General features: G+C 43.9%; 1 protein-coding gene and 1 non-coding gene across 3 annotated transcripts in view; one reads left to right on the plus strand and one right to left on the minus strand.

The window, feature by feature from the left end:
* Positions 1-10,604: 10,604 nt before the first annotated feature.
* TRNAS-GCU (transfer RNA serine (anticodon GCU)) lies at positions 10,605-10,686 on the minus strand. The gene has a single exon. It is a non-coding gene; the product is annotated as a tRNA-Ser (tRNA).
* An 82-nt stretch (positions 10,687-10,768) lies between these two features.
* The window catches only part of KNL1 (kinetochore scaffold 1), a 70,551-nt gene continuing 59,879 nt past the window's right edge, over positions 10,769-21,440 (plus strand). Inside the window, exons 1-2 of one of the 2 annotated variants that reach the window (XM_054450271.2) lie at positions 10,769-11,172; positions 19,702-19,753. In XM_054450271.2, the coding sequence (XP_054306246.1) occupies positions 19,719-19,753 (35 nt within the window). In that variant the 5' untranslated portion in view covers positions 10,769-11,172; positions 19,702-19,718. Of the gene's footprint in view, positions 11,173-19,701; positions 19,754-21,331; positions 21,434-21,440 lie in introns of those variants that run through there. The other variant, XM_063652132.1, reaches the window with a different exon arrangement.

Raw genomic sequence — 21,440 nt, forward strand, 5'->3', positions numbered from 1 at the left:
CCTTGCTTCATTCTTTCCTTGCGTTGCTGTGCATTTTGTCCAATTCTTTGCTCAAAACGCCAAGAACCTGGACAATTTGCAGTCAAGACCCTCTAGCGGTAATGGGGAGGGGGGAAAATAATGATAAAAATTAAGGGTTCTCCTGCCTGTTTTCTATTCATAGATACACAAATCTATATGTATTTCCCTTAATAAAAATAAAAATGAGCTCATGCCATGCAAATTGTTCTGCAACTTGATTTTTTGGATTTTTTTTTTTTTTTTTTAATGCGACGGAGTCTCTGTCACCCAGGCTGGAGTGCAGTGGCGCAATCTTGGGTCACTGCAACTTCCAACTTCCGCCTCCCGTATTCAAGCAATTTTCCTGCCTCAGCCTCCGGAGTAGCTGGGACTACAGGCGCACGCCGCCATGCCCGGCTAATTTTTTTTTTTTTTTTTTTTTTTTTGCATTTTTAGTACAGACGGGGTTTCACCATATTGGCCAGGCTGGTCTCGAACTCCTGACCTCGTGATCTGCCCGCCTCAGTCTCCCAAAGTGCTGGGATTACAGGCGTGAGCCATGGTGCCCAGCCTTGATTTTTTTTTTTTTTTTTGAGACGGAGTCTCGCTCTGTCGCCCAGGCTGGAGTGCAGTGGCGCGATCTCAGCTCACGGCAAGCTCCGCCTCCCGGGTTCACGCCATTCTCCTGCCTCAGCCTCTTGGAGTAGCTGGGACTACAGGCGCCCGCCACCAACCCCGGCTAATTTTTTAAAAAATAGTTTTAGTAGAGACGGGGTTTCACCGTGGTCTCGATCTCCTGACCTCGTGATCCGCCCGCCTCGGCCTCTCAAAGTGCTGGAATTACAAGCGTGAGCCACCGCCCCCAGCCGATATTTTTTTTTTATAGCTGCATTGTGTTCCATTGTACTACAATCTATCTCCTGTTGCTGGAATTTTAGGTGTTTGCAGTTTTTCACTACTCTCAGGCCACAGTAAACATCCTTATATAGCCTTCCACACTTGTAGCATAGTTTCTACAGGACAGTTTTTTAGTGTAATTATGGGGTCAATGGCTTTAAATATAAATAGGTAATAGGAAACTGCCCTCCAAAAAGATTATACCAATTTTAATTCTGTCCAGTCATGTGAGAGGCTGAGGCAGCTGAATGCAGCAACTGAAAATGCAGCTGGTCCAGCAGCTGCATTTTTCAAAGTTGGCATTGTTTCCAGTCAGGGATTGGAACCATGGGTTTCCCTGAATGTCTGTATCTTTTCATGGATGACCTAGACTTGCTTGAGTCAATCTTGCTTCCGAAGACTTTAGAGAAAATGGACTGATTTCAAAGCCTTTTCGAGGTTTGGATGATTGATCCTCAAGACTCATATTCTAGAACATAGGATTATTGAAAACCAAAGATAGAAGCAGAGCAGCCATGGAATGTGACCAGTTTTTAGTTGGCTAAGTTTACTGTGGTCCTGATGAGGTATCATCACCAAAGGCACTCATTCTGCTTAGAACACTGTCTTGTATATGGTGAACAATATTGTCTATGATTATAATTATTGTTTTCTTCCCCTCCAAGTCCTCTGTCACCCTCTTCTTTTCATTTGAAACTTGTCCACGTTTTCAAAACTGCAACATTTTTGTCAACCATTAACTAGGTGGAAACAGCTAAGAATTGCCTACTAAAGTTGAACACACGCATAACCAATGACTCTACTTCTAGCTATCTACCTACAGAAACACTTGTACACGTGCCCCAAGAGACATATAAAAACAGTCACAGCAGTGTTCTTGCAGCAAAAAACTGGAGATAACAAAAATGTCCATCAATAAGAGAATGGATACCTAATTGTATGTTCAGACAATTGCAAACTAATCAGCAGTGAAAATGAATGAATTATACGGTTAAAACAGTGTCCAGTGACAGAAGTTACAGATGAATACATTATATAAAATGAACACATTATATAAAATTAAAAAACAGACAAAACATATTTAAGACTACGAATATGTATAAATATGTATATTTGGTAAGAAAAACAAGAGAATGATTAACATGAAATTCAGAAAAGTAGTTATCTTTGCCGGACACGGTGGCTCATGCCTGTAATCTCAGCACTTTGGGAGGCCAAGGCAGGTGGATCACGAGGTCAGGAGATCGAGACCATCTTGGCTAACACGGTGAAACCCGTCTCTAGTAAAAATAGAAAAAATTAGCCAGGCGTGGTGACATGCGCCGCAATCTCAGCTACTTGGGAGGCGGAGGCAGGAGAATCACATGAACCCGGGAGGCGGAGTTTGCAGTGAGCCGAGATCGCGCCACTGCACTCCAGCGGGGGGCGACAGAGTGAGACTCCGTCTCAAACAAACAAACAAAACAAACAAACAAAAAGTAGTTACCTTTTTTTTTTTTTTTTGAAATGGAGTCTCACTCTGTCTCCCTGGCTGGAGTGCAGTGGCGGGATCTTGGCTCACTGCAACCTCCGCCTCCCAGGTTCAAGCGATTCTCCTGCCTCAGCCTCCCGAGTAGCTGGGATTATAGGCGCCCGCCACCACACCTGGCTAATTTTTTGTATTTTTTTTTTTTTAGTAGAGACAGGGTTTCACCATATTGGTGAGGCTGGTCTCAAACTCCTGACCTCGTGGTCTGCCTGCCTCAGCCTCCCAAAGTGCTGAGATTACAGGCGTGAGCCACTGTGCCCGGCCAAACTAGTTATCTTTTTGGTGGGAGGATGCCTCCAGGAAGGGACACACAGGAAGCATCAAAGGTGCTAGTAATCTGCCACCTGCCAAGAGGGTAGGAAAAAAAAAATAACTAAAAATAATTTTTTAAAAAAGAAACAAAGGGGCTGGTTATGTTCTATTTCTCAAGCTGGGTTGTGTATATACAGCATTGCTTTTTCTTTCTTTCTTTTTTTTTTTTTTCGGAGACAAGGTCCTGCTCTGTCGCCCAGGCTGGATTGCAGTGGCACGATCATGGCTCACTATAGAGTCTCGACCTCCCAGGTTCAAGTGATCCTCCCGCTTCAGCCTCCTGAGTAGCTGGGACCACAGGCAAACACCAGCATGCCCAGCTAATTTTTGCATTTTTGGTAGAGACAGGGTTTTGCCATGTTTCCCAGGCCTGTCTGGAACTCTTGGGCTCAAGTGATTCACCCATTTGAGCCTCTTCAGTAGCTGAGAATATGGGTGCATACCACCACACCTGGCTAATTTTTAATTTTTTGTAGAGACAGAGTCTCATTGTGTTACCTAGGCTGGTCTCGAACTACTGGCCTCAAGCAATCCTCCCCAGCCTTGGCCTCCCAAAGTGCTGGGATTACATGTGTCAACCACTGCACCTGGCCTTATTATTGTTATTTTTAAACTGTACATGCATATTACATTACATATGTATGTATTATATAATTGTGTAATACTATCAAGATAAAACTTTTAAACAACAAATATTAAAATATCTCACTTCTTTTTTTAACATTTGGTTATCTCTGAAATAGTGACTCTCCTCTTTCAGTCCCACTGCACAACTCTTTAAGATCCATTTGACCTTCACACAGCTGGTGGGTGCTACTCCAAAGTGCCTAGACCATGGGTCGTTTTCACTAGTGATGGAAAGATAACACCATACACCTAGTACTTTGGAGACTATAATGATAAGCAATAATTAATAATTTGCAAAAATGGGCCAGGCGTGGTGGCTCACACCTGTAATCCCAGCATTTTGGGAGGCTGAGGTGGGTGGATCACGAGGTCAGGAGATCGAGACCATCCTGGCTAACACGGTGAAACCCTGTCTCTACTAAAAATACAAAAAAAAATTAGCCAGGCATGGTGGCAGGCGCCTGTAGTCCAGCTACTCGGGAGGCTGAGGCAGGAGAATGGCGTGAACCCAGGAGGTGGAGCTTGCAGTGAGCTGAGATCGCGCCAGTGCACTCCAGCCGGGCGACAGAGCAAGACTCCGTTTCAAAAATAATAATAATAATAATAATTTGCAAAAATGACTAACTGCTTTAATTTGCCTTAGCAGATTCAAATACGACTCCTCTATCATAAAAGAACTGAGGGATCTAAAAGCAGTTCATGGCTTTGGAATTCTAGACCCGGCATGCTCTCCAACACAGAGAGCCCAAGAACTTGCATCTTCTATCTCTTCATTACCAAGACATCTAGACAAAAGGTTCTTGAAAATGTTTTAGTAATTCAAGTAAATAATAAGTGATGCAATTATTCTGGTTCTTTTTTCTTTCCAACATTCCAAATGTTGAAGTTAAAGTAGGTTAGGAATTTTAAAAGGAAAGCTTTATATCTGATCTAAATGCCAAATCTTCCAGAATCACAGTTGAAGCAAAATTGCAAGGATTAGTAATTTTATAAGCCAAGATACGCCAGAAACTGCCAGTAAACTACAGAAGCTAGATGAGAGATATGAAACAGATTCTCCCTCACACCCCTCCTAAGGAACCAACCCTGTTGACACCTTGATCTCAGACTTTAGCCTCCAGAACTGGGAGACAATAAATTTTTGTTGTTTAAGCAAAATTTTTTGGGTTTTTTTGAGACAGCCTGTCACCCAGGCTGAAGTACAGTAGCATGATCATGGCTCACTGCAGCCTGGAACTCCTGGGTTCAAATGATCCTCCTGCCTCAGCCTCCCGAGTAGCTGGGCCCACAAGTGTGCACACCCATGCCTGGCTAATTTTTTTTTTTTTTTTTTTTTGAGGTAGAGTCTCACTCTGTCTCCCAGGCTGGAGTGCAGTGGCACAATCTCGGCTCACTGCAACCTCCATCTCCTGGGTTTAAGTGATTCTCCTGCCTCAGCCTCCTGGGTAGCTGGGACTACAGGCGCATGCCACCATGCCTGGCTAATTTCTGTATTTTTAGTAGAGACGGGTTTTTTGCCACATTGGCCAGGCTGGTCTCGAACTCCTGACCTCAGGTGATCCGCCCGCCTAGACCTTCCAAAGTGCTGGGATTACAGGCGTGAACCACCGTGCCCAGCCGCCTGGCTAATTTTTTTAATTTTAATTTCATTTTTTGTAGAGACAGGGTCTCACTGTATTACCCAGGCTGGTCTCGACCTCTTGGCCTCAAGCAATCCTTCCGCCTTGGCCTGTCAACATGCTGGGATTACAGGAATAAGCCCTGGCACCTGGCCTCAAAAAAGAATTTTAAAGCCTTACATCTTGGGCTGAAATAAAGGCCACCTCTGATACTTCCTAGGTTATATAAAAAATGACTACTGACAGTCATTGAAAGGAGAGTTGATTGGAAGTGATCCTTTCAGTGAGTTCCCAGAAACCGACATTAAGGAACTATTTCAGTTTTTTTAAAGCTAAAAAATCAAAACAAAAACAAAACATTTTTTCAGATGTGAAGTTTCTGTGTTATTCAATAATTTAAAAATCAGAATTCTAGGCCAGGCACAGTGGCTCACACCTGTAATTCCAGCACTTTGGGAGGCTAAGGGGGGCAGATCACCTGAGGTCGGGAGTTTGAGACTAGCCTGGCCAACATGATGAAACTCCATCTCTACTAAAAATACAAAAATTAGCTGGGTGAGGCGTGGTGTGCACCTGTAATCCCAGCTACTCGGGAAGCTGAGATGAGAGAATCGCTTGAACCTGGGTGGTGGAGGTTGCAGTGAGCCAAGGTCACGCTACTGCACTCCAGCCTGAGCGACAGAGTGAGACTCTGTCTCACAAAAAAAAAAAAAAAAAAAAAACGAAAAAAGAAAACGATCAGAATAAACAACTGGCTAACTATCCATTACTACCTCAGCTTGGGATATACCATAAAGTGTTATTCCCTATTTCCCCAAGTCTTTGGCATTTACTCATTCATCTTGGCTTTCCTAAACAACGTTACTAAAACTGGATTTCCGTTTTGCTCTACTGATCTTCAATATGAAAATGTTATTTAGTTTTCAGTTCACTAGACATTCCTAGAAGCTGTTGTAGTATTTTCACATGATAGAGTACATCTCAGGGAATGATTTTAGCAAAGAAAAACGTTTGGGTCGGTGTTGCAGACTCAGAGTAGAATGAATGGATTCACTTTGGAACCTCTCCAGACCCTGTCATCACTGTGTTCCCAGAGATGGTTCTCCAGTGGGAGAACCTAATGGTAAGGAACAAATTGACTTCACTTCTGTCATTGCCTGCCTCTCAAAACCAGTCTTTGCAAGTCTTAGAGCCTGAGTCTGGGTTTTTCTTGCAAGAGTTAAGAAATAAACTTTAGATGTGTCAAAAAAAAAAAAAAAGCCAAACCAAACAAACAAAAACAAAGCATTGATTTCAATTCTTCCTTCAGAGCTATGTCATATAAGGGCTGCTGCTGACACACATAGCCTGTCTGGGCTGTGGAACAGTTTATTATTTCATAATAAACATTGGCCATTGATTCCCAGAGAACCTCATTTTCAAAAGAGGGAATTGGTCCTCTTAAAGCTGGGCCCAGATAATGAAGACCCATTACCTAACACTCCAATGGTAAAAGAGCTGGAATATCTTGGTAAGATATTTATGCAACAGTCCTTTCCTGTGGTCTTCCAGAGGTTGAGGTGTCCTGCAATAGTTGAGAATAGTACTTGCAAGGAAGAACGTTGGTGTTGGTAGAGAACGGTTTCTTTGAGCTGTGGTTTGTTGAAGAATTTGGGGAGTTAATGGAGATCTCTGTAGACGAGAGCAACCATCTCTGTAGACGAGAGCATCCATCTTTGTAGACGAGAGCATCCATCCCGGTAGATAAGAGAATCTTGTCTGAGTCTTGCAGTTGCAGCTGCTCCAGTAGATGGCGCCTCTAACTCTTTTCCTGTCAGCTTCTTACAAGCTTCTCTTTCCGTTTCTAATTGAAGTATTTCTTTTTCTTTCCCTTGACTTTTTTTTTTTTTTTTTGAGACGGAGTCTCGCTCTGTCGCCCAGGCTGGAGTGCAGTGGAGCGATCACGCCTCACCGCAGCCTCAACCTCCGGGGCTCAAGCGATCCTCCCACCTCAGCCTCTCAGGACTACGGGCGCTAGCGACCACACCAGCCTGTTTTTTTTTTCTTTCTTTTTTCTTTCTTGTCTTTCTTTCTTTTTCTCTTTCTTTCTTTCTGTCTTTCTTTCTGTCTTTCTTTTTTCTCTCTCTCTCTCTTTCTTGAGACAGATTCTCCCTATGTTGCTTGGGCTGGTCTCGAACTCTGGGACTCAAGCAATCCTCCCACCTCAGCCTTCCAGAGAGCTGGAATTACAGGTGTGAGCCACTGTACTCAGCCTAAAAAAGTGAGTTTTCAACTCACAATTTTTTTCTTTTGTTTTTTCCCCTCTATATTCTGCCAGTACATCTCATTTTCATAACTTCTACAGCTGAAGATTTTCCTTTGAAAAAATAATCTTCCCAGCCCATGCAGCAGGCTGTCCCATCCAGCATGGCCAACATGGTGATGTTGCGGGACAATCAAAAGATGGGAGAAACCGAGCAGAGTGAGTTCAAGAAAGGTCTTTATTAAAAGGTGATCACTTGGCCCAGTAGGACTAGCCTCCAGGAAAGTCTGAGCCCCAGACAAAGAAAGTAGCCATGTTTTAAGCAGTCAGTGGCCGGGAGCAACGTGATGCAGGAAGGGTACTTACAGAAGCTAGAACAAAGACAGTTGATCAGTCTTTTACATTTATCTATACTACACATTCCACATCCCTGGGAAACCATGTTTCTGTATCAACCTTGTAACTTTGCAGCTGCCCTAGGGAGGTGAAGCAGGAACTCGCTGAGCCTCAAGGAATGTGAAACTAGCAAGTACAGATAAGGCTCGCGGAGCACAGAAGGCAAAACAGGCAGTTAGTTAGTATTCTTCTCTAACTTGGCCGGGGGTCTTCTCTAACTTGGCTGGGGGCGGGGGTGGGGGAGGAGGTGGCTACACTACACTTAGCTTTTGAAGGAAAAAGTAAAAATTTTTGGTTGTCTTTGATTATACTTGTAAAATTCATGAATTCCTTCTTCAGTGAAACCCAGTCTCTCCTAAAAATACAAAAATTAACAGGACGTGGTGGCACACACCTGTAATCCCAGCTACTGGGAAGGCTGAGGCAGGAGCACTGCTTGAACCTGGGAGGTGGAGGTTGCAGTGAGCGGAGATAGTGCCACTGCACTCCAGCCTGGGCGACAGAGCAAGACCCTGTCTCAAAAAAAAAAAAAAAAAAAAAAATCTACCCATGCTCTGCACAGACATTGATAGACCTATAGTCATCACTGCAAGAAGCTGGCAAACCTCAGGAAAATGATGCAGCCCTGGCATCTCTAGAGAAGTTGCAGCACTAATGGGCAATGTAAATAAAAATGTATTTACAAATGCATTCCCAGCACTTCCCTGGCAAGTGCTGGGAAAAGCCTAGCAGGCCACAGAAGCGTCTAGGAGGGTTACAAAGGTCCAGAAGCAAGAGAGAGCGCACGGGCTAGTTGAAATGGAAGAGGGAGCTGCAGGTTGCAGGGCTTGTTGATGGGGGTGACCTCTAAGCTGAGATTCGAAGGAGGAGCAGGAGCCGGCCAGGCAGTGACATGATGGGAAAGAAGAGGGTGGGGTCACGGGTATGTTGCAGGGAGAGGAGCAGGGACGGTATCTACAAACTTGTTGTGGAAAGAGAAAAAATCCTAGTTCAAGGAAAGGTAAGATCTGTGTCTCCAGGGAGATTTAGAAAGGTATCTCTCAGGGGCTCTTAACCTTTTTTTGTGACACAGACCCTTTTGGCAGTCTGGGGAAGTCTAAGGATCTCGTCTCAGAATTTTTTTTTTAATTTTGATTAAATTTTTAAATTTTTTTGTAGAGACAGGGGTCTCACTATGTTGCCCAGACTGTCTTTGAACTCCCGGACTCAAGGGCTACTCCTGAGATTTCAGGCATGAGCCACCATGCCTGGCCAGAATATTGTTTTTAAATGTATAAAATTAAATATGCTGGAATACAAAGGCAACCAATTTTGTTGGAATAGTTGCCAAAATATTCTCAAAGTTTGTGATGTAATAATATAATAATGCATGCACTTTTTTTTTTTTTTAAATGGAGTCTTGCTCTGTCGCCCAGGCTGGAATGCAGTGGCATGATTTTGGCTCACTGCAACCTCCACCTTCCGGGTTCAAGCAATTCTCCTGCCTCAGCCTCCCTGGTAGCTGGGACTACAGGCATGCGCCACCACGCCCGGGTAATTTTTGTATTTTTAGTACAGATGGGGTTTCACCATGTTGGCCAGGCTGGTCTTGAACTCCTGACCTCAAATGATCCATCCGCCTCAGCTTCCCAAAGAGCTGGGATTACAGGTGTGAGCCACCGCGCCCAGCTTAATGCATGCACTTCTTTATGAATGCATAACATTACAAGACCTAATAGCAGGTCTAAAAATTACCATAATTTTGAAGTAGCAATGAGCCTAAAGCAATAACAGTAATCTGATATAAAAATATCTGTGATTTCTATTGGTGACAAAATAATGGATAAGGTTAATATTACTGTAGTTAGTTGCTTACCATTACTGAAGGGTGTGCTTTCAATTAGGGAGTACGGAAATAAGGATGAAATCTTTTTCTGAACCAAATAACCCACTGAATTCTATCCATGGACCCCTTGGAAATGCGTGGAACCCAGCAGAAACCCTTCCTAGCAGCAGGGTGGAGAATGCATTGGAGAGCAAGGCTAAGGAAGGGTAACTCAATATCCTGAGCCCAAGGAGGTATCAACATTCCCAACGGATTTGGATCTATAACAGAAAGGAGCTATTGGAGCCAGCAGAGAATGGGGCCACTGCTTTCCATATACTCAGTGCCCAAACCTTGCTCAAGCACCTGCCAGAGGCCGGGTTGTGGAGCATGGTGTAATGCAGACAGCCTCGTGGAGGAGAGAATCTGTAAATCATGACTGCAAAAGATTGATAAATACTGATTATTAATCTACAGCACAGTGTAGGATTGATAAATACTAATTATTAATCTACAGCACAGATTAGAAGGGTGATCAAGCCAGCATCTAGTAGATTTGGGGTTACATTCTCCTTTCTTCAATTTAGAAGCTGTATAACCTCGGGCAAGCTAATCTTTCAGACTCCTCATCTGTAAAATGGAGTAATAAAAATATCTGTCATGATCAAGGGTTATAGTGATGTAATTCATGTAAAACATGTGGTGCCTGTAGATAATAAATACCGGATAAAGTGTCTCGTGGTAGCTTTTGAAGTGAAACCTGGTATCTCATAATCAGGACAGGTGTTAAAAACCCCAGAGTAACAGTCTACAATAATTGAAACTCCTTAGTTAGGAGCTGTGTTAAAGTTGGAACAGAGCAGCATTGGAACATATGGGATGGTAATAATTGTGGAATTCTATTCACTGTTGTTAACTCCATATAAAAAGAAATTAAATCCAGCATGATTTCTGATTCCTGGAAAGTCTCTTTCCCTCCCTTATCTTTATCTGTGATGTCGGAACGTTCCAAATACTGTATTTCAACATTTCAGGCCTGAAATTGATGGTGCCAGATTAATTGAGTAATAAATAATGAGTATTCAAGTTTTTCCGCTCTGCAAATTTACTTTGGTTATTAAAAAATTTATTCCGCTCTGCAAATTTACTTTGGTTATAAGCAAAACAAAACCATCACATCGACGAGGATGGGATTCGAACCCACGCGTGCAGAGCACAATGGATTAGCAGTCCATCGCCTTAACCACTCGGCCACCTCGTCCTGAAAACCTCCTATTTCCTGATTGCTATAGGGAGTAATATCAAGGGGATGTGACGCAATGTTATGGAAGCCGCCATTTTGTACGGAAGCCAAAGTCCAATCACTTCCATAGCAAGCAATCGAAAGAAGATGGCCGCTCCCATGATTGTGGGGGAGGTCTGCACTGGGGAAGGGCAGAGGAAATTCGGTCGAAAATGAGATAAACTTGAAGGAAATAAAATTGGCACGGAGGCTGGGAAAGTAGTTCCCCTAAAGGAGTTTTAGAAATAGGGTTGGTCTGGAACCTAAGGGGCGGAGCCGACGCGTAGAGCCGCTTTGCGCGTGCGCATCACCTAGGCGGTTAGATTTGAATACTTCACTGAGGCGAGCTGGGCGTTGTGAGGGGACTGCTACAGGCGGCGGTGACTTTCCGCTGTGAGGAAACTCAGAGCGTGTGGACCCCAAACAAGTCTGCGCAAAATTTGTCGAGGAGGTTGGCCGCGGCAGGTAAAGAGAATCTCTTTCGTTCTGGGCTCCAGGGAAGGCTTCGGGTTTTGTCTGGGCTCCCTGAAGTTCCCGCGGTGGGAGGTAGGGTACGCTCCCTCAGCCTGGCGGCCTCCGTTAGCGCCGGGCCGAGTAGACGCCTCTGCCCCGGGCCGGGCACACTGTGCTCTTTTTTCCTCTCCTCGGCCTGCACGTTGTGCCGCCTCCCGCTTCCCAAACACTTCTCCGCCTGCACCTGGGCCCCTCCGGCCACCCGGCTCGGGTTGCTTGTCCGTCGCTCTCTTGGCGTCCCCTTCCGCCCCGGCCTGCCGTGTTCTGTCAGGGCTCGCGGACTCTTCTTGCACCCCTGCCGCTCTTCCCTAGGGACCTCTCTCCTGTTTGTATTTCTCACTTAAGCTTTTCTTGGCTGTAAATGAAGTGACAGCAATGAGTGATTTTAAAATTCTCAGCTCTTCGTAGTTTAAGGTGTTTGCTCGTAGTGCTGGCCGCACGTAAGATTTTTCTTTTCCTGCAGATATAATAACATTAACAAATGAAGTCAATATTAGTACTGCGCAAATTAGTTTTTAAAAATCCTCTTCTGTTCATTATTCCTCAGGATTTAAGCCCTTATTCTTGACGTTTATTTAAATACTCAAGTTTGAGGGAGGGAAAAGTATTGCCGATTGGAATTTTACAGATAGGTTTAATAGGCATTAACAGATAAAGGATGTGGATGAAGACCAAAGCAGAAGCTTATTCCAGTCTAGATATTAAAATTGATGTTTTCACTTCCGTCGAATTCTGTAGATATTTATTGGGTTCGTTATCCTGTGATAGGGCCGAGGACAGATGATTCAGACCCCCAAACCTAGAGGGGTTTACAATCCAGAAAGGGAAATAACTAATATACACAAATAACTAGAATACAAGACAGAATGTAAAAGATTATAGGACATTCTAAGGTGGTGTGGGAGCACAGAAAAGGGAGAGCTTATTTGATGCTTTTGGTGATGGATTTGTGGAGAAGACCGCATTTGAGGTGGACGTTGGTTAGAGAGATGATTTACAGAGATGGGAGTTAATATATGGTAAAATTTTGGTAATTAAAGATTAGGGTCAAAGCAGTATAATTCTTGACTTTGTGAATGGCTGGAAATCTTTACAAGATGATAAATACATGTAAGTTGAATTAAAATGTTTGAAATGGTAGTATTAATGATGTGTTCGATGTTAAATAATAGACTGTAAAAGATACTGACTCTAGATATTGCCAGTAAAGCAGTGCTGTCCAATAGGGCTTCCTGTGAAAATAGTAATGTTTTATATGTGCACTCCAACATAGTACCCATTAGCGACATGGGACTATGGAGCACTTGAAATGTCATTATTGTGACCAAAGAACTGATTATTAAATTTTATTTTATTTTAATTAATTTAAATGTAAATAACTACTGTATTGGACAGCACAGGTCTAGAGTCTCTGTCATTTCACTCTTATCCTCCTACAATCCCGGAAAATACTAACTCTAGATATTTGTCGTATAAATGTAGGAGTGGGCAAAGAGCCAGATAGTAAATATTTCAGGCTTTGCAGGCTACATGGTCTTTGTCACATGTTGTTTGTTTAGTTGTTATTGCTTGCCTTGTTTTCTACAATCCATTAAAAGTGTAAAAAAACACTCTTAGCTCAAAGGCTAATTGGGCTCAGTCGCTGTTTGAAGACCTACGGATTATTTAGATTAGTGGTTCCCAAATTTTCTTGATGCATGGCACCCTTAGATCAAAGAAATACCTAACAGTCTATTTATTGAGTACAGTGGTTGGGTCCAAATATTAAGTATATATGTCCCAAACTTAGTAGCCATTTAAAAAAAATACAGAAATTGAAGGAAAATATGATATTTTAAATTTTATTCATTTTTTATTCTTTTTTGTGAGACGGAGTCTCGCTCTGTCACCCAGGCTGGAGTGCAGTGGTGCTATCTTGGCTCACTGCAGCCTCTGCCTCCTGGGTTCAAATGATTCTCCTGCCTCAGCTTCCCCAGTAACTGGGATTACAGGCACCTGCCACCAGGCCCAGCCAATTTTCATATTTTTAAGTAGAGACGGGGTTTCACCACGTTGGCCAGGCTGGTCTTGAACTCTTGACCTCGTGATCCGCCCTCCTTGGCCTCCTAAAGTCCTGGGATTACAGGCGTGAGCCACCGTGCCTGGCCAAAATTTTATTATTAAATAATCACACTTACTGATTGGATATCTGTGCCAGTTGGACACTGCACAACTTCTGAAACTTTGGAATCGGTTTATACCCTGTCACCCTCATTTCCTGTACTACTTTAATAAAAAAATACTTGCTTTTGGGCCGGGCGCGGTGGCTCACGCCTGTAATCCCAGCACTTTGGGAGGCCGAGGCGGGCAGATCACCTGAGGTCAGGAGTTTGAGAACAGCCTGACCAACATGCAGAAACCGCGCCTCTACTAAAAATACAAAATTAACCAAGCGTGGTGGCGCATGCCTGTAATCCCAGCTACTTGGGAGGCTGAGGCAGGAGAATCACTTGAACCCGGGAGGCAGAGGTTGTAGTGAGCCAAGATTATGCCATTGTACTCCAGCCTGGGCAACAAGAGTGAAACTCCATCTCAAAAAAAAAAAAAAAAAAAAAAAAAAAAAGGTACTTGCTTTTTATCACAGCAACTGCGAACAGTTTGTCTTTACAGTGATAAGTTATTAAAACTAATGTAATGCAAATGTACTGTTTTGATCTAGTAGTTCACACAGTACCTGACAGATGTTCAGAACTGCTGTGCATCTCTCAAAATTTTTAAATATCCCAGGACACCATTGTGAGTATGCTGTAGCACCCTTGGGTGCCAGGTACACAGTTTGGAATCAGTAACTTTTTTGTTTTTTTTTCTTTTTGAGACGGAGTCTCACTCACTCTGTTGCCCAGGCCAGAATGCAGTGGTGCCATCTCAGCTCACTGCAATCTCTACCTCCTGGGTTCAGGGGATTCTCCTGCCTCAGCCTCCCAAGTACCTGGGATTACAGGAACACGCCTCCATGCGTAGCTAATTTTTTTGCCCTGCTAATTTTTTTGTATTTTTAGTAGACAGAGGTTTCACCATGTTGCCCAGGCTGGTCTTGAACTCCTGGCCTCAAGTGATCCACCCACCTCGGCCTCCCAAAGTGCTGAGATTACAGGCTTGAGCCATCGCACCAGGCCCCTGGAACCAGCAACTTAATGTATCAGTAATCAAGAGTTTGGCCGTAACAGTGTTTTATAAATGAAGCTTAACTTGTGAGTCTGGAGTCTCCTATTTGTGTTGAAAGTGGAACTTAACAGTTATAGAATATTTTAAAAGGGAGACTTCAGTAAGTTTGAATTTCATCAGTTAATTGCTAACCGATTGGTCTACAGATTGGACAGGAATTATGCTTAATGACTGTTTTAAACAACAAAGATATTTAGGTGATCTTGAGTTGATAGTAGTTATTATCTGTGAATTTTGAACATGTGCACTGAATTTGAAAATATTTCCCCTGGGCGCGGTGGCTCACGCCTGTAATCCCAGCACTTTGGGAGGCCGAGGCGGGCAGATCAGTAGGTGAAGAGTTCAAGACCAGCCTGACCAACATGGTGATCACCCGTCTCTACTAAAAGTACAAAAATTAGCTGGGCGTGGTGGCAGGCGCCTGGAATCCCAGCTACTCGGGAGGGTGAGGCAGGAAGGAGAATCACTTGAACCCGGGATGGGGATGTTGTGGTGAGCTGAGATGGCACCATTGCTCTCCAGCCTGGGCAACAAGAGGGAAACTCCGTCTCAAAAAAAAAAAGAAAATATTTCCAAAGGAGAAAAAATATGCGAGTTGGTGGTCAAATAATTGTTTCTTAATTACTCATTCAGCAAATGTTTATTGAGGCCGGGCCTGCTGGCTTATACCTGTAATCCCAACACTTTGGGAGCAGAGGTGGGAGAATCAGTTGAGGCCAGGAGCTCATGACAAGCCTGGGCAACCTAGTAGACTCCAGCTCTACAAAAAAAAATCAAAAAATTAGCCAGGCATGGTGGCAGGTGCCTGTAACCCCAGCTCCTCAAGAGGCTGGGGCAGGGGGATTACTTGAGCCTAAGAGTTTGAGACTGCAGTAAGCCTAGATCACACCACTGCACTCCAGCCTGGACAACAGAGCAAGACCCTGTCTCCCTGCCCCCCTGGCCCCCCCCAAAAAAAAAAAGAAATGAGTGGGTTGGGGATATTGGGGATATATATTGGAAATAGAATTAGATGTTGGATTGAATAGAAGTAAATGGCTGTAATACTTTTTGGATCTTGGAAAGTTTTCAAAGTTTAACTATTAAGTTGATCTTTCCTATTAGTTTTTTGAATAGATACTGTTAATTTACCTTCTATTTCTGGTTTGCTGTATTTAAAAAAATTTTTTTTTAATTTGTTTTCGAGACAGGGTCTAGCTCTGTTGCCCAGTCTGGAGTCTAGTGGTGTGATCACGGCTCACTGCAGCACCTACCTCCCAGGCTCAAGCTGTCCTCCTGCCTCACCCTCCCAAGTAGCTGGGACTACAGGCGTGTGCTACCATACCTCGTTAATTATTTTTATTTTTAGTAGAGACAAGGTCTCACTATGTTGCCCAGGCTGCTCTCAAACTCCTGGAGTCAAGCAGTCCTCCCACCTTGACTTCCCAAAGTGCTGGGGTTACAGGCATGAGCCACCATGCCTGGCCCATTTGAAAAAAAAAAATTTTTTTTAAACAACTATAGCTTTAAAAAAAGAGTATTTTTCAAAAAATTAGCTGGGCATGATGGTGGGTACTTATAGTCCCAGCTACTAGAGAGGCTACTTGGGAGGCATGAACCCGGGAGGTGGAGGTTGCGGCGAGCCAAAATTGCGCAACTGCACTCCAGCCTGGGCCACAGAGCAAGATTCTGCCTCAAAAAAAAAAAAAAAAAAAAAGAATTTTTTTTTTTTTTTTTTTAAACACTAAAGGATGTTAAAATTCATTAAGCATCCTCCCCCACCCCCCGAGACAGGGTCTTTCTCTGTTGCCCAGGCTGGAGTGCAGTGGTTTGATCTCTGCTCACTGCAGCCTCTGCCTCCCAGGCTCAAGCGATCCTCCCACCTCAGCCTCCAGAGTAGCTGGGACTACATGTGCAAGCCACCATACCCAGCTAAGTTTTGTATTTTTCGTAGAGATGGGGTTTTGCCCTGTTGTCCAGGCCCCTTTTGAACTCCTGAGCTCAAGTGATCAGCCTGCCTCAGCCGCCCAAAGTGCTAGGATTACAGACGTGAGCCACTGTGCCCAGCCCTTAACTTTTTTCTTCATCTGTTGAGATGATTATATCATTTTTACCTTTTAATCTGTTAGTAAGGTAAATTGCAAGGTTGATTTTCTGATATTAAACCGATTATGTATTCCTTTTTTTTTTTTTTTTTAAAGAGACAGAGTCTCCCTATGTTGCCCAGGCTGGAGTACCGTAGCTATTCACCGTTACAATCATAGTACACTGCAGCCTGGAACTCCAGGGCTCCAGAGATCCTCCTGCCTCAACCTCCCAAGTAGCTGGGACTACAGGGACATTGCCCCATATCTGCCCACCCAATTTTGCATTTCTGCAATAAAACCAACATGACCGTGATATATTATCCTTCTTACAAATTGCTGGATTCTTCTTGCTGGTATTTATTTGGATTTTTTTTGAGATGGAATCTCACTTTGTTGCCTAGGTTGGAGTGCAGTGGCACCGTGTTGGCTCACTGTAACCTCTGTCTCCTGGGTTCAAGCAATTCTCCTGCCTCAGCCTCCTTAGTAGCTGGGATTACAGGCACCCACCACCTTGTCTGGCTAGTTTTTATATTTTTAGTAGAGACGGGGTTTCACCATGTTGGCCAGGCTGGTCTCGAACTCCTGACCTGAGGTGATCCATCCACCTTGGCCTCCCAAAGTGTTGGGATTACAGGCGTGGGCCACCACGCCCGGCTATTTGGGATTTTTATACTTTTGAGAATGGCATGTAATCTTTCCTTGGTGTGTGTATATGTGTGTCTCAGAGGTGGTTGCAGGAAAGGAAGTTAAATTTTTATCTCCCATGGTGGGAAGACAGACAGTTTAATGGCTAAAACTAGAAAAATAGTTGGGCACAGTGGCTCATGCTTATAATCCCAGCACTTTGGGAGGCAGAGGCAGGTGGATCAAAGCACATCAAATATCTTTCAGGTACCTGTTTACTTATTGCTAAAAGCAAGAACATTGATCCTGTTTATGTGTATTGTATTAATTTAGTGTTGTGGCGGAAATGCTCATACGGTTGAGTCAAAATCTCTAGCTATTCTTTTTTGAAATCTGCAGTAGCATGTTTTTGTTATCCAAGGATGAGATTCTAAAGTTAATACATAAAGTGAAAATGAAATATAGGGAGGCAGGAACTGAGACCAGTTCAGGAAACTTCACGTTATGCCTCTTAGTTCATATTCTTTCCAGGGCAAAAACTCACCGAGTGAAATTTAAAGCATTATCAGCTATGCTAATAAGGTGCTATTTTCATGTGTTAAATTTTTTTGCTGAGTACTTACCGTTGACTTTCCCTCAGATAAATATACATATGATGCAAATTCACTATATTTAGATATCTAATTCAGGTGTCCCCAACCCCCTGGGCCGTGGAACAGTATAGGTCCACTGCCTGGGTGGCACAGTGGGAGATCAGTAGCAGGCGAGCATTAGCGCCTGAGCTCCGCCTTCTGTCGGATCAGCAGTGGCATTTGATTCTCAGGGGAGCACAAACCCTATTGTGAACTGCGCACACGAGGGATCTAGGTTGCGGGCTCCTTATGAGAGTCTAATGCCTGATGATCAGAGGTGGAACAGTTTCATCCCGAAACCATCCCCCATCACACCTTCCTGGTCTGTGGAAGAATAGTCTTCCATAAAACTGATCCCTGGTTTGGAAAAGGTTGGGGACCACTTATCTAATTGATGTCCATTTTGGGAGTGGATTATTAAATAATCTGCAAACTCTTATAAGCTAGGCCAAATTTTTATTTGAACCAGTAAAGTCCCTATCATCCTGATCAAAGTTAGTCACTGATTTTTATCTTGAGTGTGATAATTTTCCGGGAATATTAATTATAATAGTGGTTTAAATTTCTTAAAATGAGCCAGGCGTGGTGGCTCACGCCTGTAATCCCAGCACTTTGGGAGGCTGAGGCGGGCGGATCACGAGGTCAGGAGATCGAGACCACGGTGAAACCCCGTCTCTACTAAAAATACAAAAAAAATTAGCCGGGAGAGGTGGTGGGCGCCTGTAGTCCCAGCTACTCGGGAGGCTGAGGCAGGAGAATGGAGAATGGCTTGAACCCGGGAAGCGGAGCTTGCAGTGAGCCGAGATGGCGCCACTGCACTCCAGCCTGGGCGACAGAGCCAGACTCCGTCTCAAAAAAAAATCCTTAAAAATGCATCTTTTTTTTTTTTTTTTTTTTTTTTTTTTTTTGAGACGGACTCTCGCTCTGTTGCCCAGGCTGGAGTGCAGTGGTGCGATTTCGGCTCACTGCAAGCTCCGCCTCAGCCTCCCTAGTAGCTGGGACTACAGGTGCACACCGCCACGCCTGGCTAATTTTTTGTTTTGTTTTTTGTTTGTTTGTTTGTTTGTTTTTGAGACGGAGTCTCGCTCTTTTGCCCAGGCCGGACTGCAGTGGCGCAATCTTGGCTCACTGCAAGCTCCGCCTCCCGGGTTCACGCCATTCTCCTGCCTCAGCCTCCTGATTAGCTGGGATTACAGGCACCCGTCACCGCGCCCAGCTAATTTTTTTTTTTTTTTTTTTTTTTTTGTATTTTTAGTAGAGACGGGGTTTCACCGTGTTAGCCAAGATGGTCTCGATCTCCTGACCTCGTGATCCGCCTGCCTCGGCCTCCCAAAGTGCTGTATTTTTTTTTTTTTTTTTAGTAGAGACGGGGCTTCACCGTGTTACCCAGGATGGTTTCGATCTCCTGACCTTGTGATCCACCCACCTCGGCCTCCCAAAGTGCTGGGATTACAGGCATGAGCCACCGCGCCCGGCCAAAATGCATCATGTTTTGTATCTTCATAAGTGTAGTTTTTTCCTTCCCTTTTTTTTTTTTTTGGAGACAGAGTTTTGCTCTTGTCGCCCAGGCTGGAGTGCAATGGAGTGATCTCGGCCCACCGCAACCTCCGCGTCCTGGATTCAAGCGATTCTCCTACCTCAGCCTCCCAAATAGCTGGGATTACAGGCATGCGCCACCACGCCCAGCTAATTTTGTATTTTAGTAGAGATGGGGTTTCTCCGTGTTGGTCAGGCTGGTCTGAAACTCCTGACCTCAGGTGATCTGCCTGCTTCGGCCTCCCAAAGTGCTGGGATTACAGGCATGAGCCACCGCGCCCGGCCTTTCCTTCCCATCTTTCGTCTTCCCTCAGAAAGTAACCCTGAAGTCACCATCTGTATGTACTCTTAATCTCTTCTTAGACTGTAGTTGCTCTTCCTTTTTCCTCATCTTTTCTAATATTGTATATTTGTTACAGAAAAGTTTTCTTCAAAAATGGATGGGGTGTCTTCAGAGGCTAATGAAGAAAAGTAAGTTCATTTAATGCAGCTAAAAATATTATATTCTATCAGAGAAAGATATTTTTCTAATTAGTAAGACCTATCCATAACTTCTGAGATCTTTTTCCATTGTGTTCCAAGAAAAAGTAGTAGATTTTTTTTTTAATTATACTTTAAGTTCTAGGGTACATGTGCACAACGTGCAGATTTATTACGTATGTATACATGTGCCATATTGGTTTGCTGCACCCATCAACTCATTTACATTAGGTATTTCTCCTAATGCTATCCCTCCCCTAGTCCCCCACCCCTCGGCAGGCCCGGGTGTATGATGTTCCCCACCCTGTGTCCAAGTGATCTCATTGTTCAGTTTCCACCTATGAGTGAGAACATGCGGTGTTTGGTTTTCTGTCCTTGTGATAGTTTGCTGAGAATGATGATTTCCAGCTTCATCCATGTCCCTGCAAAGTACATGAACTCATCCAAAAAGAAGTAGATGTTACAGACTCATAGCTTTCCTTGCCATTGCCATAACTTTGTGTAAACTCATCTACTCTGGGCATGGTGGCTCACACCTGTAGTCCCCGCACTTTGAGTGGCTTAGGCGGGAGGATATCTTAAGCCCAGTAACTTGAGACCAGCCTGGGCAACATAGTAAGACACGCCCGCCCCCATCTCTACAAAAAATAAATTTTTTTAAAGGGAGGGCTCTTGGCTTTACCAGCCAGGGAGGATGCTTGGCTTTGCCCAGGAAAGAATTCATGGGCTAGCCAGCGGTGTTAAACAGCACTTTTATTGAAGTGGCATAGTGTAAAGCAGCAGCACTGGTATAGATCCTTGCAGAGCAGGGCTACCCTATAGGCAGTATGCCCAGAGTAGCAGCTCAGAGGCAGTTCTGCACTCATATTTATACCTATTTTTAATTATATGCAAATTAAGAGGTGTTTTTTGCAGACATTTTTAGAATGAGGGTAGTAACTTCCAGCTTGTCAGGTCATTGCCATGGAAAGGGCAGGTAACTGCTGGGTTTTTGCCATAGCAATGCTAAACTGACAAGGCACCCTGGCGGGAGTGTCTTGTGGGGAGGTGCTTTTGCCCCAGACCTGTTTTAGCTAGTCCTCAATTTGGTCCTGTGTCCAAGCCCCACCTGCGGAGTCAAGTTCTGCCTCCTACCTCAAGACCCTGTCTCACATATCATCATCATCATCATCATCATCATCATCATCATCATCATCATCTAGGGTCAAATCTGAGAGGGACTTTAGGTACTATCTCCTCTCTCTTCAATTTAAGGATGAGAAAATTGAGAACCAGGAAGAAAAATGATTTGTCTAAAATTGCCATCACAACCTGGTGGCTTGTTTGCAGTCTGCAGTCACAAGTTTTTGGCTTATACATAGTATTTTTTGATTGTCTCTTTTTAAGAGACTGTGTCTTGCTTCGTTGCCCAGGCTAGATTTGGACTCCTGGGCTCAAGTGATTCTCCTGCCACATCCTCCTGAATAGCTGGAACTATAGACATGGGCCACTGTGGCTGGCTTTGGCCTACACATGTTTTTTAGTTTTTGAATTAGTTGCCAAAATTTCAAAATCTCAAAATTTTGTACAATTGGGTTTTCAGCTTCTCTTGAAAAATCAAGCGTGGCAACACTGGGCTCCTATTCTTGTTTGGCAACAGCTAACCACAACAGAGGAATGACTGACCTTTAGGTGAGAG

Source organism: Pongo pygmaeus, chromosome 16 (genome assembly GCF_028885625.2).
Source record: "Pongo pygmaeus isolate AG05252 chromosome 16, NHGRI_mPonPyg2-v2.0_pri, whole genome shotgun sequence".
Lineage (NCBI taxonomy): Eukaryota > Metazoa > Chordata > Mammalia > Primates > Hominidae > Pongo > Pongo pygmaeus.